Here is a 22,216-nt window from a genome sequence, read left to right as displayed (position 1 = left end):
GGAGATGCCATCGGAGGCCGTCACTTCTAAAAATCTGCAATCTTAAACTTATATATTCTCTTCGCCATCCTCTCGATCAGGTTCGATCCCGACCTGCATAACAGCCGATCGCAATGGAGGCCTATTTTCAGTACCAGCGAGTTCGCCAGGCAGTCCGCCACAGTCTGTCCGAGCAGAACGGCACTTTGGAGAAACAGCCCTCTGCGCCTGAGAACCCCTCCGGCTCTGACAATGACATTATCGTCGTGGGCTGGGATGGACCGAATGATCCGCTGAACCCCCGGAACAAGAGTGTCCTGCAAAAGCTCTGCATGACGTGGTTTGTTTCGTTGATCGGAGTTGCTGTCACTGCCGCGTCCGCGATCGATGCTTGCGGGGTGCAGGTATACAGCGACTACTTTGGAGTGTCTGAAGTTGTTGGCGCTCTTGCGACAGGTAGGATGAACTATTGTAACTGCAAAATTGATACGGACGTTGACACCAACAGGACTGTTTTTAATCGGATTCGCGTGCGGCTCTCTACTATCAGGCCCCTTCTCAGAGACATTTGGCCGTAATGCCATCTATTCAACGACAACGCTTTTCTATCTGGTCTGGATCATGGCCGCCGGACTGGCTCCGAACATCCAGAGTCACCTCATCTTCCGCTTCCTGGCCGGCTTCTTTGCATCCACGCCGCTAACTTGCGCTGGTGGGACTGTTGCGGATCTGTGGGACCCGGTGCAAAAAGCTTATGCTTTCCCTGCCTATGCTGTGCCGTCTTTCACGGGCCCAGTTCTTGGCCAGGTTATTGGGAGCTATATCCCCTCGACACTTGGATGGCGCTGGCTGGAATGGATCATGCTGATCATGGGCGGTGCTGTCCTCATTGTTGTTGTCCTGCTGCAGCCTGAGACCTATGGCAACCTCATTCTATACTGGAAGGCCAAGACCCTTCGGCAGGAGACTGGCGATCAACGGTATAAAGCTCCGATGGAACTCAAGCACGATAGTCTAGCCAAGCGCCTGCAGAAGTCTGTCTACCGGCCGTTCGCGATGTTCTACTCCGAATTGATTATCATCCTGATGTCGCTCTACCTTACTATTATCTATCTTATCCTCTTTACCTTTTTAGAAGGATACAATTTTATCTTTGGCGGGGTCTACGGCCTCTCGCAGCCTCTTACTTCCATCTGCTGGTGCGGCATGCTGGCTGGGATTCTGCTTACCGGGGCCATCGTCCCAGTGGTCTATTCATGGACCGCAAAGGAGTACAAAAAGACAGGCCGTATCGCACCGGAGACCAGACTCTGGTACGCAATGCTGGGTGGGGCTCCAGCGATACCGATTAGTTTGTTCTGGATGGGATGGACTTCCTATGTAAGTAATACTTTGCGATATATCCAACTTATATGGTAGCTAACACGGCCCAGCCACATATCTCCATCTGGTCCCCGCTCGTCGCCTCCGCCGTCTTCGGCTACGGCATGACAGCCATTTTCATCGTGGCCTATATGTACCTCATTGATTCATACGACATCTACTCCGCATCCGCGCTGGGGTTCCTTGTCTTCACGCGGTATGTCGTCGCGGGGGGTATGACTATTGCCGGTGCTCCGATTTACCGCTCGATTGGCGTCCAATATACGCTTACGATTATGGGGGCCCTCAGTGCTGCCATGACGCCTGTCCCGTACCTGTTTTATGTTTATGGGCCGAGGATTCGGAAGAAGAGCAAGTATGCGGTGGATGCTGACAAGGAGTGACGGAAGTATACAACGTATAAAAGGGATGACGTATAAAAGAAATAACTGGGAATAGACGGGGATAAATGTGCTTAGAGTATAGAATAAGTCTGCTTCAGATAGAACGCAATAGAACGCTCCACTTGACTAATTCACGAATGAAGATTTTGAGTCTGTTATCCCCGAGTCGGAGACAATAATTCGCCATCTCCGACCGACGTCTCCGAGTGCGTCATCGATCTCCGACCAGCTCGACAGCTTCATTATCTCCGTCCCTGCGGCTTGTATTTCTCTTCTCCGACAAGCAATGAATTTGTCAAACGATAACAAACAAACTCGTGCATCCCATCGCCGCAAGCGACAGCCTGTTAGTTGCCAGCATTGCCGACACTCCAAGCTGCGATGCGATCGCCAGCAGCCCTGTACCTCTTGCAAGCGACGCGGACATGAGTCTTCCTGTTCATTCCAGCCTAACTCTGGTATCTCGCCTTCATCCAACAATGTTACTCGTGCACGGCCGCGTACAGTGGGTTCGGCTGCTACTGGAGCCCAATCTCCTGTAGTCGAACCGGTGCGAAATGCAAACACTCCGCCAGTCCTACAGCCTGAGCTGGTATCCGACAAGAACCAGGCCCCTCCAGACAGCGACTGGGCAGCAGTGCTCGAGAGACCAGCTCCAGAATATGACGTCGCTGCAGTTCCCGACACGCTGTCTCCCTTTTCAGTCGGCCGGGGCCTCTCTCTCAGGGAGATTCTCGAGATCCTCCCTCCGAGGAGCTGGTGCGATTTTTTGGTTTCTCACTTCTTCACGCATATAGCTGCTCTGTTCCCCATTCTTCACGGTCCGACGTTTCAGATGCAGTATGCCGGCTTTATGCAGAATCCATACGAAGGGGACCTGTCGTGGCTGGCGTTGCTGTTCTCCATCTGCTCTCTGGTGCTGTATACCATGGATCCAAACGATCCTAAACTAAAAGGACTATGGCCGAAACGGTCCAATAACCCTGCGCAAGAGCTTGTCTGTCTGTCTCGCCGGCTCCAGCAAACGGCAATGGCCTGTCTTTCCAAAGATCAATTCTTCATCCGGCACAAGCTTAGCACCTTAGAGGCCCTGCTGATGGTAATCTATAACCTCTCCCACAACGAGTCCGTTGACCAGGGCTGGGCCTTGCTTGGGATGGCGCTGAATATTGGCATCGCCCTCCGCTGCAATGTCGACTCGCAACACCTCAGCCCTATTGAAACCGAACGGCGACGCCGCTGCTGGGCCGGTCTTCTATCCTTGCACACGTATCAGAGCATCCTCTTCCGCGACGTCGACATGTCCTTCCTCCTCAACATCAAAACCACCATGCCAGCGGACGTCAACGACTCCGACATCACCGAGTCCGGCATCTCCCCACCATCAAACTCCCACAAACCAACCCAAATGTCCGTCATGATCTCCAAAGTCCGCCTCTTCCGCCTCTCCACCGAAATCTGTCACCACATCTCCGGGCCCTCCCGCCTCGATCCGGTCCTCTCCAACTTCGACGCCGCCATCGCCGTAGAGCAAAAACACTGGGACGACACCTTTCTATCCACCCAAGGCTCCCCCAGCATTCTCGACTGCAGCTACGCCCACTGGTGCATCCTCCAAACCTACGCCTACCATCTCTACCTCCTCCTCCACCGCCCCTTCCACCACTCCCAGAAACCCTGTTTCAAACCCTCATCCAGAGAACGCTGCATCGCCTCCGCCGCAACACTAATCTCCATCCACAGACAACTCTACGAAGCCCCTTTACTACGGAACTACCTCTTCCTCTTAAACGGCGTCACAAGCCTCAAGGCCCTCCATGCCGCCGTGGCGCTCGACTCATGTCTCCTCGATATGCCAGAGGGGTTCGACGCTGCGCCGTACCGCGAGGAATTGGAGAACCTCCTCTCCCGCATGCAGGAGTTTTCGACCCGCAGCTCGGTCTGTGCGAAGGGGTGTCGGATTTTGAGGCATCTGCAGTGCGTCTTCTACATACATACTATATATTTAATATGTGTGTCTATTTCAGCTAACGATTTACTCTTTTTTTTTCTTTTGTTTAGGGCTCGCGCTGGCTCAGGGAATCGTCGCCCGCAGCCGATAGATGCGGAAACGCAGATGGAGGGTACGTTCGAGGACTGGACGGATGTGCGGGAGTGGTTAGATGCGGATTTTATTAATTGGGTAAGTACTCCGTCACTATATTTATTTACATATTTATTAGATTAAATTAAATTAGATGAATATCTCAAGCTAACTAACTACATGCTCAGAACTTGGACGGTACGTTGAATCTATTGGAGTTTGCGGCTTAAGTCTGGCAAGTCATACAACTGGGTTGGTTCAGTTTGTGTCATATTCAAACAAAAACAACGTTATATTAATGAAATATTGGGTAGATAGATAAGTAAATAATTCACTTAATACGTTTACACCCTAGATAATGGAGTGAAATATCCATCATATCCTGTACACCGTCTCACTACCTACTCAGTATGCAGTATTCTATAAAAGTCCATACCCCATTACCTGGCCTCGCGTTTCTTGTCGGCGTCACTGCAATTTTAGGCTCATCGGGACATTTGCCAGAAATAAGGTACCACAAGAATTATCGCAGAAAAGGGATGTACTGCAATTTAGACTCGCAACCTTGTAGTCATTGTCAGATGTTTACCACGACCACTGCTCAAAGAGTCATGGTTAGCTATTGTTTTGCACTGTGTTTGTATGTATACAGCTCCAACTACTACTCTTTACTACTGAGGCTCATATACCAAGGCGGCAGGACCTATCCAGCTCTCTTTTTTACTTCGCCGCCTCTGGGCTCTGAGCCTTTTCAGTGCCCTTTTAATGTCGTCGAGATTGCTAGAGAATAGAATGGATTTACATGTTTCTAGAAGACTTTGAGAAGTAACACTGCATGTTAGATTCGTTGGGAGGGGGCAATGGCCGACCAAGGCGGGGGATATCTGTGTGGGCCTTGCTGCAACGTTATTGAGCTTGGGTGCATGCACTGCATTGCATTTGTAGTCTCTCAGAGAGCCGGGCAAGTGGAACACTGTCTTTGCCTTTGGCTAGCTCGCTGAAGATCTCCACTACACTGCGGCCTTAGTCTCTGTTGGCGATCTCTGGCGAGCCACTAGCTGTGTATTACGGTATGGCTTTCTGGTTTGGCGGTTGAGCTGACAAGCTCTATCAAGTCTTATTCAGGACCATCACTGTTCTTGGGGTCACCGTACTCTCTTCTTGGCTCTTGGAGGGCTGAAGGGGCGTATAACAGGCTATAATAGTCTCCATCCAGAGCCGCATCAATACTGCAGCCATATGGTGGTGTAACTGGCCAATAAGAATGAGATAATTGTGTGGGGGGGGGGAGGAGGGGGACGTGAGGCTCAGATGTACTGCATTTTTAGGCACTGGGAGGGTTGGAGGAGAGTGTAATAGCCTATCACAGCCTGCATTTAGGCCGCTTCAACACTGCCACTTTATGTAATGAGCCTATTGGTCGTCCGGTCGTGGACGCACTGCATTTTTAGACACTCAGAGGTGTTGTTGGCGAAGGAACAACCTATCACAATTCTATACGCAAGGCCTCAGTTACGGTGGGGCAGCACTGCGTTTCTAGGCCGTCGGAGGGTCTGGTCAATGTACGCCATAGAAGCTGAAAATCTGCCTGGAAAGCCTTCCGTGGCTGTAATGTACTGCATTTTTAGGCATTCAGAGGCCTGTGATTTCTGGAACTGAAATATCTTGCACTTTGTAGTGACTATGGTAGTTGGAGGAAGATATGGAATACTATGTAATGTAGGTCAAGTGCCAACCTAGATAGGAGATGACCTTGAGGTCAGCCTCCACCGTGCATGTCAGATAACTCAGTCAGCACTAGGGACATGCAGTCCTGAATGATCTATAATAGGCAGATCCTGGGGTTCCTCCTGCTGACCCGCTAGCAGCTCTCGCCCGAATTCCATCTGACTGAGGGTCTGCTTATTCGCCTGCTGCGTGTACATGCGCTAAAACGCGAACTTAGGGTTAGTCCACACACTATTTCCAGGGGTTGGCTGGTAAGCTCACCTCCTCAATGCTATTTTCTACCCGATACCGAATAACCCGGACCTGCTGGTACTGACCCAGACGGTTAGCCCTGGCAACGGCCTGGCTTTCCACACTGGGGTTCCACTGGGGCTCGACAATGAATACTCGGTTTACTGATTGCAGGTTTAACCTTGACTGCTGTCAGTTGCGTTACCCTTCAAGGGCTAGAAGTCATACCCAAAAGCACCGGTTCCCGTTGTCATGATCAGCACAGGCACAGACTTGGTGCTGTTGAAACTGTCGAGTATAGTTTGACGCGGCCCTGACGGTGTTTTACCATCAATGCGGGCAAATGGGATTTTTGCTCTCCTCAGATGTCTCCCTATCAGGTCCAAAGTCCGTGTCCAACACGAGAAGATGATACTAATTACGATTGCATTAGCGGCGTTATGGAAGTCTGCTTCAGAGGCCAACCTTTGCGTCGTCCCGATATCCTTTTGTACGTCTTCAACAAGGGCTTGCATCTTGGAGCAGTATCCCTCTTTATGCAGAGAACTACCGTCACGGGAGTGATTTGAATTAGGGCTCCGGAGTGATTCACATAGCGGACAGTGTTTTCTCCCGTCGGCCTGTACACGGTTACTTCCCTTGCAGCAGTCCTCGCACAGGACATGCCCACACTTCTCGACGTACTGGGGCTGCTCCCGCGTGATAATTGGCAAGGGCTGTCTGCAACCCAAGCAGCGATCCCAGCTCGTCCTGGCCAGCGAGCGAACATCGTCTGCCTCCTCATCCAGGAAGTTACGCTTCGCCCAGGAGAACCGCGGCTGGTATGTCCCATGGTTGCAGAAGCTGCGCAGCTGAAGGAAAATCTGGAACATGCCAAATGCAGATGCGCGCTCTTTGTATTCGCTCGGCTGCTGTGCAAAGTAACGCTCCATATCTGCGTTGGTGAGTCGGTACTGCTCGCGCTCTTCGGGTGTGAATATAATGGTCCGCGTCTCTTCTTGCGGTTTTGGCAGATTGGCCTTTTCTATTTTCCTTTGCAGGCATATGGCTTCTAAGAGGCTCTTTAGGCGTTAAATCGCTTTCTCTCTGCGTGCCTTGTCCTCGAATGGTTGGGATATCCAGTAGCGGAAGTGTCGCTGCGCCTGGAAAGGCCGCACTTGGATGAAGACTAAGAGGGATGCCAGATCGGCCAGGCTGTTTTGGATTGGGGTGCCTGAGAGGCACCAGCGTGATTTTGCAGAGAGCTCGATGACGGCTTTGTGAAAGGTTGTCTCTCGACGGCGGATCCAGTGTGCTGTACATGAATAAGTATCATAATTATCACCATCTCATTGAATGTTGCAGTAGTCTGACCTTCGTCTAGCACAACTCGGTACCATTTGATATCGTGCAGCGGGCTTTTCCCCTGTCCAAGAAGCTTTGCGCTGTGCTCTTTTGCCAGTGTGTTGTATGTGGTGATGACGATGTCTCTCTCCTCGATTTTGTTTACGCATTCGCTGCGTCCTCGGCCATGGTATAGCAAGTAATCCAGGGATCCGTTCAAGTGTCTGCAGTTGTTAGCCATTGAGTTCTAAGCGTAGGTATAAACCGGCCCACCGTTCAATCTCTCTTGTCCAGGTGGTAATCAGCACTATCAATGTCAGCCTAATACAGAACATACAGATCAGGGCGGTCTACCGCGCGAAGGAACAATAACCAGGGTTGCTCGACAGGGCTTCTCTGAGAGAACAGCATCCGGTAGGGCTTTCTCTTCCTCAACCCACTGACGTGCCTCTCTCATAGTCTTTCCTATCAGAACCAGCGTCGTGAGTGACTTCCCCATCCCCATCTCGTCAGCGAGAATTCCTCCTCCACTTTCATCTGGTACCTCTCGCTGGTGGATATTGGGAACAATGACGTGGCAGAACCTGGATAGTCAACATGTCGTTCTAGCCAAGGATGGAATGCCCTACATTTGCTCCCCCTCTACCATTTTGGGCTTCCACAGACGGTAGTTCTCCGAGATATTCCCAGTCTCGCGCTGGATCATGAAGTCCAGTGCCTCTTCCTGATGTCTAGACAGACCCAGGTTAGTAGTAGACCATCCAATTCGAGACTCCATAGACTCACTGATATAGCTTACTACTCAAGTTCTCGCCCCCTTCAACTCGATGCAGGTCGTTCTGACGCTGTAACGATCCGAAAACCCTGGCCATAGTGTCTTCGAAGTCCTGGTTTATATCAGGCGGGTTTTCGAATCTCTCACCAGCTTCTTCCTCTGTAGGTTCATCTTCCTCTTCCTCCTCCTCCTCCTCCTCCTCCTCCTCCTCCACTCTTTCTACTTCCTCGACATCACTCTCCTCCATCCCCTCCATCCGCAGCATATGCGGATTATCGTATCGGACATCTCGCCTCCAAACCTCAGGAGCCTGGAGAAACAGTCCACTCGACGAGAGCGCCCTCCCCGCACGGTCCCTACTAGCCTCCGGCCCATATATATTGACATTTGCACGAAACTTCGCTTCAGTCGCCTTCCCGGCTCGCAGTACAGCATCCGAGATCTCATTGAGCGGTGCGAACGCTTCGAGCTCTAAACGCAGAAAATCCAGAAGACCGCCCATGGCGTCGGTCATTTTCTTGCTCAGGTACCCGAAACTGGTCCCGTCAGGGAAAGTCAGGAAAAGCTGGTTGTTCTGGGTGGACCGCTCGATGTTGAAGCGTTGAGGCCGCACGGGGTCAATATTGATGTTGCTTTCTTTTTGCTTCAAGATCTTTTCCTGTATAGTTGCGCCTTTTCCTACAAGGCGGACTCGCTCGTTGATTATCTAGATATGCTTATTCGTTAGCTCGGCTTCAGTTACAAGCTATCATATTGGCGAACAAAACAAACAAACTGACCACTCCGTAACAAATCAGTTCGCTGCCTTGGTCTGCCATATCTGCGTCCCCCATGCTCATATCGATGTCCACGTTTTCATCGCCCTCTGTAGTGAACCCCACGGGGGTTGATGTATACGATGTACTGCTGAGCGCAACGCTCTCAGACGGAGGCCCCAAAAACAAGTGCTGCTGGCTGGAATCAAATAACGCAGTCGAGGCAAGGTCGAAAGAATCATCAAACATGATATCCGACACAGATCCACCAAAGGCACCTGAGGAGATAAGGTCATCTTGGTAGGAGAACCCTATGCCGTTATAGCTCGTCGGATCCGTTGTTGTCCTGGTGCAGTAATATCAACATCCTCCCCATAGTAAAACAAGATAGTAACCCTACCCCAAATCAGGCCCCGAACGCCGCGCGCGCACGCGCTGGCTGTCATCCGGCCATAGATTCTGATCCCCATCTCTTTCCTCTGTCGTGTTCAGGGGGCGCTTGAGAGACATCGCTGGCTTCAGTTGTTGGTTCTTCCGTGGTGCTGTTGTACTTGCCCGCTAACAACTTAACCCACGTATTCAAGGACCACGGAGGATCGATTGAGTTAATTTACAGACTAGGTAGCAGGAAATCAAACGTCTAATTCCCCTCACTCTGTAGCACGAGGCTGAGGCTGAGGCTGCGGGGATGCAGCGCGCCCAAGGCTGAGGGCAGGGCTTAGATAAGCCTGTTCTCGACGATGATGCCTGCAGGCGCATAGCCTTGTCCTCCACTCCCAGGCAGTTAACCTGCGATTACGATTTGTTCTGATATGTTGGCGCATAATCCATAAACTCGGATCTGTAAATTTGTGGTTTTGTGGTTGTTTAGATGAGAAACGGATATATGGTTGCTGTTATTCTTTTGACTTAGGGCTAACTTCCAGGGCGAGATCATCAAGACATGTTCTTCATTATCCACATCCACGCCCACTTTGCAGGACAAATTGAGCCCAAAGAGTATGAGCGGAAGATAAATTAGTTCTGTTGGGTCTCCACATTAACAACTTCTATTATATCCTTATTGCCCAGCTCCAATGCAACCGACAAGGGAGTCTCTCCCCATGTTTGTTCTCTGCATCGACGTTGGCCCCTCTATTAATAGCAGGCATGCGATACTCACAAGTTGAATTCAGATAGCCAAACGCAAAAGCGTATCGCCATTGCTGTTACTAGCCTTTATATTGGCCCATGCAGGCTCTGGCAATTGTTGATAGTACCTCGGCGAGCAATGTCTCTCCGGGATGGTGGACAGGTACTCACTCCTGCGTGATATAATGCGCTGGTCGGATGACACTGCTTTCTCATCGTCAACGGTGATGAGGCTAACGCATGCAGAGACCATCTTCCTGGCCGGTGGTATTTTGTAGTCCAAGAAAGGACATTCCTAGCCAGCGCTCAATCGCGCTCTCCCTGGTTGGCTTATTCTCTCCATTGCTTGGTCGTATGCTTGAGATAGTAGATGATTGCTTCGGTTCTGATCCGTCTGCCCAGCGCGGGTCTGCAGCGCATCTAGTGCTTTCTGTAAGTCGTTGCGTGTCGTGCAATTTCCAAGGCAATCGATTTGTTCGCCTTGGCAGCATCTACTGTTTAACCCTATCTCAAGCCGCGTATTATAAAAGTAAAGTTTTATAAATAACACGCCAAGCACGCCTGTGTTCGGTTTAACTGTAACAGAAAGCTTTGCCAATTACTCATTCTAGTCTTCCATTTATTGACCAGTGCCCTCAAACCTCCACCTCTCAGGCAATCGCATCCTCCAGCGTCATTTCTTTGTCTGGGATTGATTAGGGACATGTCTAGACTGCGCAATCCTTAATCCATATATTGATAACACGAGTGTACGGTATACTCGATGTGATCGGTTATTTCTCTCTCCTTTCAACTCTATATCACGATTTTTTTTTTTCTCTATAATGTCGGCTCTTTACACAGTATATATGTCTGCTCTTTTTTCACTTTTTTCTCTTTCTTAATGCAGAGTAGTGACAGCTCACGGTAATCTGACGTGATGCTTGAGCAACGAGCGGCTGTGTTGATCTGATGTGCAGCTGAAAGCTGCGGCCGAATGTTTGTTCCGCCATTTGCCATGTACGCTGATTACACCAACAACGTATAGCGGTAGAATGTTCTTACTGGTCCAGGTCCAGCTCCGAGCACACCAGCGGCCAAATTTAATCAGACAGAGTTCATCCGGGAAACCCCATAATTTGACCCCATATGCTCACTTGCGTTCCAGGGGATACCCTCCGGTGTCTCGACGCATCTTTCAAGCAATACCGGGAAAGGTCGATTGATGTGCATAGTGCACACGGCGCTTCGAGCCGACTAGCTTCCCGGCCATTGCAAATTGGTTCATGGCCAAGTGGTCTTTGCTGTCTTTGTGCACGGAGGTCTGGCTAAAGCCGTGCAGAACATCCCATTCGGCGTCAAGGAAGCTCCGCTGCGCGCTTAGCGGAGACTGACGGGAGATTGTTGAAAATAACCTGACGTTCATTCTTCCACTTCATACTCTTCCATTTCAACCTTGAAATACTCAGCGACGCGAGCTTTCTCAGCCGCCGCGTACTCGGAATCAACGATAAACCGCACAGCGGCGTCTCGGCCCTTCTCTCCTGCTTTCGGGCGTTCCCCGTGCGCTGTAGCTGGGATAAGAGGATGATAGCCGGCAGTTGACGTACTCTTCTCGTTATTGGCCGAACCATTAGTTGTTGGTCCCTTACGCGAGTCTTTTGGAGATTTTCCTTCGTCTGTCGAGTTGGTGTAGCGTGGCAGCCTTTGTTCTTCTGCTTCTTTGTTCAGGGGTATCCGCACAGTAAGAAATCGGTCGGCAGGAAAGTGAGGCCCGACAGATGTAGAGCTGCGGTGGTGAGTGTACAGCTCAAGGAGATCTAGGAGGGTTTCTAGATCAGTGTTAGTATATTCTGGTCGCTTTTTCCCCGTATGTCCAACATACCCATAACCTCCTCCCGGCTTGTTTTCCATTTCGCATAGTCTACTCCAAGCTCCACATCTTCAATCCGTTGTTCTAGCAAACGACCTGCGAGCTCGAGACAGCTGAACGCCATTGTGGATGTGGTCTGCTTAATCGGCGCAAAGGTGCGGTAGAGATCTTGCGAAATGCGGTAGGCAACGTTTGATACTTCCGATTGTGGTCCAAGGCCGTATTTTCTAGCGAGCTTAATTAACGTTTTCTGCGGATGCCGCGTCCGGAAGTCGAAGCCAGAGCTTTCGAGCATAAGTCTCTCTAAACCGATGATGCCTCGGGCAGGTTCATCGAGCACCTAGGAGATATTCCGTGTTAGATAATACTCAGCTTGTGCTAGGTTGGCATCATACCTGGTTATCTGGAGAGATTTGCTCGGATTGTGGTTGCTTCAGATTATACGCGGCACATATAATCTCACGCGATTTCTTAAGCGTGTCCTCGATCTTGCAGGCGATAAACAGCGAAGCCGCAGCAGCATCCTAAACCGTCAGACTCCGCCAAAATGTAAGATGTAGAGCCCATATCGTACCATGTTATTGTACTCCGAATCGTGGTGGTTCAGGCGGAACTTGTGGTAATAAACCACGGCTGTGTTAAAAGTCCGAATGGGCCTGTGTCGTTAGTAAACCGTCGTGGGAAAGAGGAGATTTCACATACAGATTAAGCTCGCGGCGAACATTATCGATCCAGGTGACGCCCTGCAGGCGCAGGTTTACCTCGCGCAGAGGATTGATGGCCATGGAGGCCATGCATTTCTGGATGGTTTGCTCGAAGATATACGGCTTCGCTACCTGGAGGAAGGACGGGTGGATGGGCGGGGGTTCAGGCAGGGCCGTGTCGGAGCCGGGAGGATTCTTTGAGTTTTGCTTCTGTTCGGGGACCATTCTGGGTGTCAGACGCGACAAATACTCTCCAGAACGTACCGCTGGTTGCTCCGATCGAGTGCGGATGTCTTGGTTCTTTTCATTCTGCGATGAAGCTTGGAGCTGACACGTGATAATAACGTAAAAATGTTTATCCGCGTCGGCGCATTCACCAGACACTAATAATTTTAAACAAGGCTAGAAGGAATAGAAATTGGCAGATACTGAAAAGAAAAAAAGGGTAATAACCAAATTGCTGGATCGTATTGATTATAATGGGTCAGATTGTATTGGCTCATCTATAGAAGTTGTGCGAAAGTATATCAACAATCAAGTGGCGCTAATCTCAAGGTATATTTTCGCTCAGCCATACTTCTTCAGAAGCTTTTCCATTATGGATACAGCACCAGATCGATATCCACCTCCAAATATAGCATGATGGTTCAGATGATGATACCTAGATTTGTTAGAAGAGATGCATCCAAGGAAATGGAACTTACAGTTCATAAAGCCTGACCCGGTCCTCATACTCCTCGGCCGGCTCTGTCTTGGGCACTATTCGATGATACTCATTGAAGAACGCGGATCCAAACCCTCCAAACATCTTCATAATCCCGATATCGAACTCGCTATGAGCATAACAAGCGGAAGGATCATAAACAACATCGCCAACCTCCTCATCGCCCTTCCGCCCACTCCCCACAATCCGACCCCGATCCGCATTTCCACTCCAGAGATCCCCATGAACAACCACAGGAACGATGCCCTCCCCTTTTCCAGACTTATCATACCCGAGGTGTCCATCTCCAAGTAGCGCAGGGACAACCGTATCCGCCGTTTGCTCAACCAAGCTCCTCAGCCCAGCATCCTTTCCATTCCGCTTCTCCGACGTCGCCAGTATCGTCAGCAGCCGGTCATTCGCATAGAAATCCGCCCAACTTTCACGCGGAACATTAGGCTGCTTCGTATCTCCACAAAATGTCGGCACAGGGAACCCAAACATCCTCTTCCCCGTGTCTGGATTCACCGGCGCCGGTGTAGAATGCAGCTTCCCCAGCCTCTGCGCAAGCGACTCACCGCCACGTCCACTGGCTCTTAGATCCAAAAACTCCGTCGCCAGGAAGTAGCTCTTCCCCTTCCCCTCTTCAAGCGGGCCCCATGCTATCGCGCGTGGGCAGAATCCGGGCACTGCGTCCGCGATGGCGTTGAGGGACTCATATTCGCCCTCGAACATCTCCTTTGCGGCGTTGCCATCGGCGGAAGTTTTAACGAAGTATTTGCGTTCTTCATCTTGCCCGTCTGCGCCTGGGACTGTGGCCTTTATTGCCCCCGTGGTTGTGAACCCAGAGCCTAGGCCTGCTGTGGAGAGGGAGGCCTTGGAGGGGTCGGAGATAGAGAGGGCGCGAAGAATGGAAGTCGGGACTGGAGGCATGGCTCTAAGTATGATTTAGTTTATAGTTTATGTGGGGAGTATTCTTCGGCTTGAGATAGTGAAAAGAAGAATTGATGATGATGAAAGTGCCTGGATTGTATTAGAAGTCTCGGGGTCCAGCGTTAGTTCCTATGACGTTGTTCATTTATATTCCCCAGTTATCGATAAGATAAACTAACTGATAAGATGGCCTGAACATTCTGGGGGAATGAAGGTCCAGTATACGGTAGAGAATACCTGTTAATAACTAGATATTTTCTTGGTAACAGCTCCAAGGGCATTATATTTTGTACAACCATAAATGTCGTGATGTTCAGCACCCGACCACCCATTGTTTGGCCAGGGTGGGAACAAGAACTGGCAATAATTTACAAGAAACGCTAAGAATGAGTTAACGAGTTTACCAGATGTAGTGCTGTTTTGGTTCGCTCTCGAACGTCGAGATCCGAGTCATGCTCGAGACTAGCTAGTCGATCGAGCACCCCGATGGCGCGCAGTTCGAGGGCGCGTTTCCGACAACCCTCTCGATCACTGGCATCGTCCTCATATGTGAGGTTGATTACTACCCACACGCAATTCGTCCGGACATCTCGGTGACTGTGGTTGAAATAGCCCATCAAGTAACGGAGAAGGTCCCGGTGTGAAACTATGAGCTGACGATGCCAGGGGAGACCTGCGGCAAGATGGATGATAAAGAACGTCACCGCGACCAGAATCTCGGTTGGGACCTGGAGAGTGCGGTGATTTGGCGAGTCTCGCCGATGTGGCAATTGGATGGAGCGAGGCCGCAATTTGTCTGCTAAGGCATCTAGCAAAAAATCCTGGCCGATCGCCTTCAAGAGATGGTCGATCATCTCCGGTGCATCAGGCCCACAGACAACATTGCGTAAAAGGTCAAGGGTCTGTTCTTGCGCCGCAATATCATCCCGACGGGCTTGAGTTGTTTGATCGAGATCGCCGTGAAGTGCAAGCTTGCGCCGTCTAGTTGTGTCTGGAAGGAACATATCCAGACTGATTCTTGATGTAGGCAGAGGATCAGCCATTTCCTCATCGCCCTCCTGGAGATTGTCCATTGGGTTCAGGAGGTCGACCCGCTCCCCAGCCGAGTTGGCTCGACTCATTCCACCAGGAGTGCTGCTGTCTGTCTCCTCGTCAGGTCCTCGTTTAGCTAGGACACTCGTCGGGTCCTGAGAAATGACCTGCTTTATCCAGTCCGGTCCCAGACCATCAATAATCTTAATTTTGACGTCACTCTTTGAATTATAAGAAACATGTTTCAGCGCCCATAGGGATTCAATCCGGAGTTTAGTGTTTGAGGAATGTGCATGCTCGCACAAAATGGGAAGTATTTCAGCAGATATGATTGCCTACAAGAGTTCTGTTAGTAATTTGGCAAACAAAAGACCTAGAAAATATACCTCTTTCATCGGACTAAAATCAAGCGCAAGGTTGCAAATAACAGACGTTGCCGCAATCTGCACTTCAATATCCGGATGGCGAATCAAAACAAACAAAGGAGTCGAGACGCCAGCGTCAATGAGACTCGTCCTTAAAACGCTCACTGAACGTGTGAGCATTCGGGCAGCGCCACAGGCTGCCAATAAAGTCGGCGTCGGGTTTCCTTCACCTGTGCTGCTTCCTTGGCCAGGTTCGGCTGGTAGAGTGTTTGGAAATGGCTTGAGAGAATCAATGATATATGGGACAACTCCATTATCACAGACCGCCTTGCGATACTCATCCTTGAAAGGCACTAATGCAGCTAATGCCTTGAGAATATTCTCCCGATATCTCATTATATGGGAATTGAGGGGTGAGTAACCAGTGGGGCCAAGTCGACACTCTGGCGGGTTTTCTTTAAGGCTTTCGGCGGTTGGCTGCTCTTCTGCGTGCCACATGGATCGTGACGGCTCATGAACGGGGTTGTATGTTTCCTTGAGAAGTTGAGAAAGCCGTTTGATTGCATCTCCCTCAACCGCATGTTTCTGCAATTCTTGGTCATCGACGACCAGGGCAGCAAGTACACCGGGGGCTTCTTCTTGAATGCGTTTTGTTGATGGAATAAGGCCACCATACTGAACCCCATCTTCAGATGCATCGTAGTCCTTATCAAGCATGCGAAGCAGAATCGGAATCAGCAAATAACAAAGCATTGAAACTCTGTGTTTTTTTGTAAGCCCCAGACGGCAAAGTACAGTCACGAGGCGGGCTGCCATTAGACGAGCCATGCCATTTTCCGCACGGACAAGATATAACAGCCACGGAACAACGGGATTTTCATCATCTTCGGCTGATGGTGAGTCAAAACTGGAGAGCGGAGTAGGAAAGGAGTGACTTTGTCGACGTTGATGCCCATATTGGCCTAGTGGCGGAAAACCTGAAGAGCTGGCTGGGGATTTGAGCTGTGTCAGGGGAACCGATGGAAGGAGGTACTCTAAAGGCGTGCCCCCAAGATGCCGCGGTACCGCTGTCCCGGAAAGATACGTGGAGCCCCAGGGTCCTTTCTTGATATCGGATGGAGCAAACTCGGGTATTTGTCGTGGGAATACAGTCACTATACCAGGAGACGAAAGGAAGTGTTCTGCCCGCCATTTAGATTGCTCAATGATGACCGTCACTGCACGAAGGATGGGTGCGAGTTTAGCAGAACGGGGAGCAGGTGACGGCAACGAACGCAGCGCGCCTGGATCCTCTAGATGATGCTCAGCACCTGGAAACACGAAACCTTGGGCAACTATGAAAGACGCGACCTTAACTGCCAGGGCATCCAACACCCCGCAGTCCGCCAAAACTGCCTTGTGAGCTTCCTCTGTGCATAGCTTCCCAATGAGACCCGCAGCAAGCTCGATCGACGCTAGGCGGCCATGGGTACTATAGTCCTGTCCGATGATACGTGCCAAGCAGCCAATGTGCTCTGTTGAGAAAAGAAGGTCCGCCAACCGCGTATCCTTCGGCCATTGTTGCTGACTTTGTAGTGGTAGCCGGTCAGCCACACTATTCAGGATTCGAAGAATGGGAAGAATGAAGGATTGAGGACAATCGGGCGATGATAAGATGGAGAGGAGTATGGGAAGTATGTTGCTTGAAAGGATCGGGGATAGGAACGGCACACCCCCTGTTCTGACGTCAGTAACATAGCTGCGAATACTCATCAAGCCCGCCAACATACCTTGCGCTAAACTGCCAAGAAGAATGATTGCCTGTAAGCAGGCATCGTCCCCCTCTTCCCTAGAGCCTGGTAGCTCCCGGTGTTTGGAATCACTCTGGAGCCCAGCGCTTTTGCCGACAGTCCGAGACGCAAGAACGTTGGCCAATACGGGGATAAGCCCTAACTGCACCCAGGTTTCCTTGCGTTGGTCATGGCCGATTGTCTCGTTTTTCAGGTCCCTTAAAGCAACAGTTTGTGAGGACAAGGTGTCCGCATTTTGTAGCTGGAGGAGGATGGGCGGCGTCTCAGCGCGAGTCATGGTCCGATATCACCACTTCCCGGAAGTGAACCCGGCAGCGGGTAAAGTCTGGCTCGCCTGAAGTATATGGAGCAGTTAGGTTGTCAAGGGCGTTTAATAGTCCGAGGAAATGATGGGTGATGATGGCGCACTGTAAGTAGTGATGATACGGAGAAGTGCGGAGGTGAGGTCGTTGATGGGCGGATGCGATTCCGGAGTTCAATTCAAGACTGTAGCTTGGAATTCAAGTCACCAATGCAACAACTAAGCAAGACTAACGGATGATGCAAGTTGTATAAATATAAACACATCTATCATGAAAAAAAACAACGCCAGACTGTGAAACACAGAAAGAGACAGTCGACACAGAGATTGACCAGTTCATTGGGACTTGAGAGCAAGTCGACACTCGAGACCGCAGGTCTTGGCACGGACGGACATGCTTTACCGCATTCGAAAAAACATCAGGTGATAGTCACATGATAATTACAGTGATTACTAACCAATGCAGTAATCACGTGACTCAGCCTTACTGTCAGAGTGCAGGTTGCAGGACTGCTTAGCGCGTTAGGCACTGAAACAGCACCTGAAAGGGCTGAAGCTGCACAGGCAGTCCCCAGCTTGGAAGTGATCTGAAGATCTGATAACTCCGTCAAATCGCACGGCCCTCAAAGATACAAGAGGAATTGTCGTCTCTGATTGACGGTTGAGCGGCATGTCAGCTGGTCTGGCAGGTGAGTTCCCCGGGGCCAAGTTCCTTGGTTCATGTCTGGGGATCCGACCGCATCGAGTCCTTAATCTGCCAATTATAGCAGAGTGCGCCAGTGACGAAAGGCTCTCATCAAACCTGGTCCACAGCCCGGCTGACTCTGCCGGCCAGGCCTGCGTACGCATGTATTGGGGACGTTCCATACGACCGGCGCTGCCGGAAAAGCGCTTGTTAATGAATATTATTGGCTGAAGTCTAAGCACTAAACTCAATTAAGGGGGAGTTTCCTTTTGCCGGGTCTCGACCTTACAATACGGAACGGCACGAATTTTCAGAGACTTCACAACAGGGCACAGTGTGACTGGCAGAAGTGGAATGATTCTTCTCTTCTGAAATCAACCATCCTGACACTTATCTTCCTCATTATCGTCGCATCTGCTCACTGCCGTGTCTTGAGTAGGGGATCAGCACGATGAGTATGTGCACGACACCAAATGCAATAGTTCCGGTCTTGGGTCTCACAGCGTCTGCCAATCTCGAGCAACCTCGTTCAGTCCTGCGCCCACGTGGTGAACCTGCTGGGCGGAGATGTTAGTTTCTTCGCCCTCGCCCTCCGCCCTTCGGCCCTCTCCCTCCTCTCCTTCCACCTCCCAGCCCCAACCTCCTCTCTCTCCATGTTCGACTTCCTTCTCGCGCCGCCTGTCGTCGACGTCAGCTGCCTTTGCTTATCATAGCCAGCATTATGACTCTGCCGCCGATCGATCTGCTGCGCCCGGTAGTTCTTTCACTCCCCGCTCCTCTCGTGTGGCCATTGAAGAGCTCCGGTCAGCTCTGAAGAGGCATTCGGTTTCTACTCCGACTGCTTGGCCCTCAGGGGATCTTCCTTGCGGTCGTATGTCCGCTGGGCAGACCTCCCTTGGGGGCGGAATTAGCGCCTCCGAGTCTGCTATAGCTGCGCCCGCTGCTGCTCCCGGCCCTAACGCCGCCCTCCCCGATTACCCCGACCGTCCTGCCAGTAACAGTTCGTCTGTTCCTGCATCTGGCCCTCCGGCCCCAACCCCCCCTCCCCAGAGCTCGCAGGTGCCCTCAATGCCGGCACCAACCAGCACCGCTGGGTCCAACAAACGTAACGGCCCAAATGATTCTCCTCCTAGCCGTGCAGCGGCAGCGGAGCTGGAGAATCTAGACCTCGAGCGTTCGCAGTCGAAAAGACTACGCTCTGATAAGCCTGCTGTTAAATGCCTTCCGGCTCGTTATGAATTTGCGGACCCCAAGGACCTGGTTGTCCTGATCTCGAGTATGCTGCTGGAGCTCATTCGGTTCAATGACAAGATACCCTTGCACCAGGGTCGATTGACACGTTTTCACTCACGCTCGCCACCTCGAATATCTGTGCATGACTACTTACAACGACTCACGACTCACGCGACCCTGTCCCCGCCCATTTTGCTAAGTATGGTGTACTACATCGACCGGCTTTGTGCGCTATACCCAGCCTTTACTGTCTCGAGTTTGACAATCCACCGGTTTCTGATTACCAGTGCGACTGTCGCGTCCAAAGGACTCAGCGATAGCTTCTGGACCAACAAAACTTACGCGCGGGTTGGAGGAATCAGTATGACGGAATTGGCCCTCCTTGAACTAGAATTTCTTTTCCGAGTCGAGTGGCGCATCGTCCCTCAACCCGAGGTTCTTAATGACTACTATCAGAGCCTGGCAGAAAGGTGCGAAGGGTATGAGATCCAATCGAATGCCTGATTGGGCGAACAAAACGGCTTTCTTTTGTGACTGGTATTCACGACCGGCCGCTGCAACAACCGGAAATAGCACACATATAGGGGACATGGAGTTTGTCTGCATGCATTAGAGCGCTCGACGGAGAGTGAGTCATGTACTGGGGCTTTATCCTAATTCTGCTTACGATTCCACATATTCACGTTTCATTTTCCTGTGTTTATATCCCTCTGGGTTCTGTACAACTTCATTCTCGGCGTTTCAGGTAGCAGGGCGGCCTTTTGAGATTCCTGTTCTTACCGTATTTGAATATCAACTCTATTATAATAATTTCATCTGTTTATCAATCTCCTATTTCTTGTACAACTACTCTTTTAATAAAAGACGCTGCTTCCTGGCAAAAAGAAGACGACTTTGTGACGTAATTTATGCCTAAGGCAACTACAGCGTTCATAGGGCTTAGGTTTTAGGGTACAGGGTTGCAGCGGGGATAACTTCAATCTTTATCCATTCCGCCAAAAACAATCAAAGCCAGATAGCCAATGCTGCTAAATACACATATCCAGATGTCATGATATTGAGCCCATCCGCACCTATCGTCGCTCTCCCCGTGCTTGACTCTCATTAGCCGGCTGGGCCAAGTTTGCAATCTCTGAAACTTCTTCCCCCTCCCGAGCCCATGGATGCCCAGGAGACCATTCGCAACGTGCAGCCTCTTGTAGGCGAAGTAACGCCTATAAAAACTGTACAAGAAACTCAACCTGTAGAGGAATACGGTATGTACGTTGACCGTTTTGATAGCATCACAACCTGATCTAATGGGTCCAAGGGGACGCCTATGTTGCGGGGGTGAATGTGAAAAGCGCCGCGAAGGTCGTAAAGTGAGTTGCTTGGCGAATCTTTATCTTTATTCATCAGGTGCTGATCAGTATAGAGTCCTTGATGCTGCCTTTCCCCGCGATGCTACCCGTCCCATGAACCATCTCCGCCGATTCGCGAAGCAAGGCAACCTCCCGGAACCTCTACACCCGATTCTCTTAAACGACAACCCTTCGCCGCAGACTATATTTGTCTTGATATCACCGCCTCTACCGGACGTAAACCGTCTACAAGAACTCCTCGCGCCCTACGTCCCGACACCAGAAACCTCCGAGTCACAGTCTTCAGATCCTGCAGGCCAGGTCAAGCTGCACACCGTTAAAGTTCCCACTCTCCCACCACTAGGCCAAGCGCAGGCCGAGAAATGGTCCAAGGAATTATGGCCGGTCGTTTACAACCCAGCCGCTGCGCGTGCGACAGTCTCACCCCCAGTTCAGGTCCTGAACCGCACGCGCGAGTTTATTCAACCAGATGCAGGCCGGTATCTAGCCTTTGCGCGCAAGGTCGCTGAGGAAGCAGAACAATCCGGTCGAGGCCGCGGTGTCGGCGCCGTAGTCGTTGACCCGGATATCATCTCAAGAATCCTAGATGCAGGAGACGACATGGACACCAAATGGGCGGATGCAATCGTCGCTGTAGCCGGCGACGCGCGGTATTCTCGTTCCGAAGCCGGATGTCCTTCAACAGCTGAATTACATACTGGGGAAGGCCCAAACCCAGCTACGAAGGCATACGACGCAGACCTCGAGGGAGGCCCGGATCTGCACGCGCTCATGCGCGCGTCCGAGATAATCGCATACAAAAGACGGGCTGGGGACCCAGATGCAGAAAACGATAAGCCATCTTTATCTCCGTTAGAATCATACTTCCTTTCGCAAACGGACCTTACAGCTCCGGAGCCCGAGCCTGACACGCGAGATACAACCCCAGGCGTCCCGGAGAAATACCAGAAGACTGGCTACAATAATTCGCAAGCTGTCCCCATCTCGACTTCTGCAGGAGGGGAGAAAGCAGAGCCGAGAATCCGTCCACGCTCGCAGGGTGGATACCTCTGTACCGACCTAGATGTGTACTTGACACATGAACCTTGCCTGTGCTGTTCCATGGGCATTCTCCTGTCGCGGTTCCGCTCTGTTGTCTTTCCGCAACGTGGGAGGATGGTTACGGGAGGTCTTGCTTCTGAGCCTGTCGTCGCGCCTGTACCTGTTACTGATGAGGCGAACGAACTTGAGGGAGACAGCGGACCAGGGCATGACCAGAAAGAAAAGATGCAGGATCGATTATATTATGGCCTCCACTGGAGAAAGGAGCTGAACTGGCGCGCACTGGGGTTTGAGTTTGTTGAGGACGGTGAGTCTGGAGATATGACTCCGGCTACTAAGGGGGCGGTTGCATTTTATGCATGATCGACTCTATTTACTCTATCTTTTATTCGTGGGTTTTTGTTTGGAGTCCGGTGAGGAGTGAGTGGGAAAGCATTTATTGTAT

At 50.9% G+C, this 22,216-nt stretch overlaps 7 protein-coding genes across 7 annotated transcripts; 4 read left to right on the top strand and 3 right to left on the bottom strand.

Annotated features, from left to right (window-relative positions):
• Nucleotides 1-113: 113 nt before the first annotated feature.
• On the top strand, nt 114-1,745 carry ASPSYDRAFT_91624 (MFS transporter; the record flags this gene model as incomplete). Its single annotated transcript, XM_040852520.1, has 3 exons — nt 114-435; nt 488-1,359; nt 1,413-1,745. 3 exons carry the CDS (start codon nt 114-116, stop codon nt 1,743-1,745), a joined length of 1,527 nt encoding a protein of 508 aa, XP_040700167.1.
• Nucleotides 1,746-1,964: 219 nt separating this feature from the next.
• Nucleotides 1,965-4,212, top strand: ASPSYDRAFT_47653 (uncharacterized protein). The gene is made up of 3 exons (XM_040847474.1): nt 1,965-3,722; nt 3,807-3,927; nt 4,017-4,212. Exons 1-3 carry the CDS (start codon nt 2,032-2,034, stop codon nt 4,056-4,058), a joined length of 1,854 nt encoding a protein of 617 aa, XP_040700166.1. The 5' UTR covers nt 1,965-2,031; the 3' UTR covers nt 4,059-4,212.
• Nucleotides 4,213-5,615: 1,403 nt separating this feature from the next.
• Nucleotides 5,616-9,150, bottom strand: ASPSYDRAFT_91622 (DEAD/DEAH box helicase; the record flags this gene model as incomplete). The annotated part of the gene is made up of 11 exons (XM_040852519.1): nt 5,616-5,756; nt 5,818-5,968; nt 6,016-6,848; nt 6,945-7,081; nt 7,141-7,334; nt 7,384-7,417; nt 7,465-7,694; nt 7,740-7,841; nt 7,897-8,591; nt 8,665-8,986; nt 9,041-9,150. The coding sequence occupies 11 exons, from the start codon at nt 9,148-9,150 to the stop codon at nt 5,616-5,618; spliced, it is 2,949 nt and encodes a 982-aa protein (XP_040700165.1).
• Nucleotides 9,151-11,172: 2,022 nt separating this feature from the next.
• On the bottom strand, nt 11,173-13,963 carry ASPSYDRAFT_156142 (putative fructosamine-3-kinase; the record flags this gene model as incomplete). The annotated part of the gene is made up of 6 exons (XM_040842530.1): nt 11,173-11,582; nt 11,636-11,963; nt 12,019-12,147; nt 12,322-12,620; nt 12,860-12,903; nt 13,032-13,963. 6 exons carry the CDS (start codon nt 13,961-13,963, stop codon nt 11,173-11,175), a joined length of 2,142 nt encoding a protein of 713 aa, XP_040700164.1.
• A 380-nt stretch (nt 13,964-14,343) lies between these two features.
• On the bottom strand, nt 14,344-17,427 carry ASPSYDRAFT_91619 (armadillo repeat protein; the record flags this gene model as incomplete). The annotated part of the gene is made up of 3 exons (XM_040852518.1): nt 14,344-15,330; nt 15,382-17,075; nt 17,130-17,427. The coding sequence occupies 3 exons, from the start codon at nt 17,425-17,427 to the stop codon at nt 14,344-14,346; spliced, it is 2,979 nt and encodes a 992-aa protein (XP_040700163.1).
• Nucleotides 17,428-18,437: 1,010 nt separating this feature from the next.
• phoB (regulatory cyclin phoB) lies at nt 18,438-20,248 on the top strand. The gene has a single exon (XM_040847472.1). It carries the CDS (start codon nt 18,704-18,706, stop codon nt 19,871-19,873), a length of 1,170 nt encoding a protein of 389 aa, XP_040700162.1. The 5' UTR covers nt 18,438-18,703; the 3' UTR covers nt 19,874-20,248.
• Nucleotides 20,249-20,528: 280 nt separating this feature from the next.
• ASPSYDRAFT_156137 (putative tRNA-specific adenosine-34 deaminase subunit Tad3) lies at nt 20,529-22,134 on the top strand (the record flags this gene model as incomplete). Its single annotated transcript, XM_040842529.1, has 3 exons — nt 20,529-20,625; nt 20,679-20,730; nt 20,784-22,134. 3 exons carry the CDS (start codon nt 20,529-20,531, stop codon nt 22,132-22,134), a joined length of 1,500 nt encoding a protein of 499 aa, XP_040700161.1.
• Nucleotides 22,135-22,216: the final 82 nt, after the last annotated feature.

Source organism: Aspergillus sydowii (assembly GCF_001890705.1).
Source record: "Aspergillus sydowii CBS 593.65 unplaced genomic scaffold ASPSYscaffold_9, whole genome shotgun sequence".
NCBI lineage: Eukaryota > Fungi > Ascomycota > Eurotiomycetes > Eurotiales > Aspergillaceae > Aspergillus > Aspergillus sydowii.
Note: the sequence above shows the minus strand (reverse complement) of the source record. Positions and strands in the feature narration are given on the sequence as shown.

Bases quoted from the DNA above. Each gene is read 5' to 3' on its own strand.
- ASPSYDRAFT_47653 (XM_040847474.1), top strand. From the start codon at position 2,032: ATGAATTTGTCAAACGATAACAAACAAACTCGTGCATCCCATCGCCGC. The intron at 3,723-3,806 runs GTGCGTCTTCTA...TCTTTTGTTTAG, and splicing joins CGGATTTTGAGGCATCTGCA to GGCTCGCGCTGGCTCAGGGA. The intron at 3,928-4,016 runs GTAAGTACTCCG...CTACATGCTCAG, and splicing joins ATGCGGATTTTATTAATTGG to AACTTGGACGGTACGTTGAA.
- phoB (XM_040847472.1), top strand. From the start codon at position 18,704: ATGTTAGTTTCTTCGCCCTCGCCCTCCGCCCTTCGGCCCTCTCCCTCC.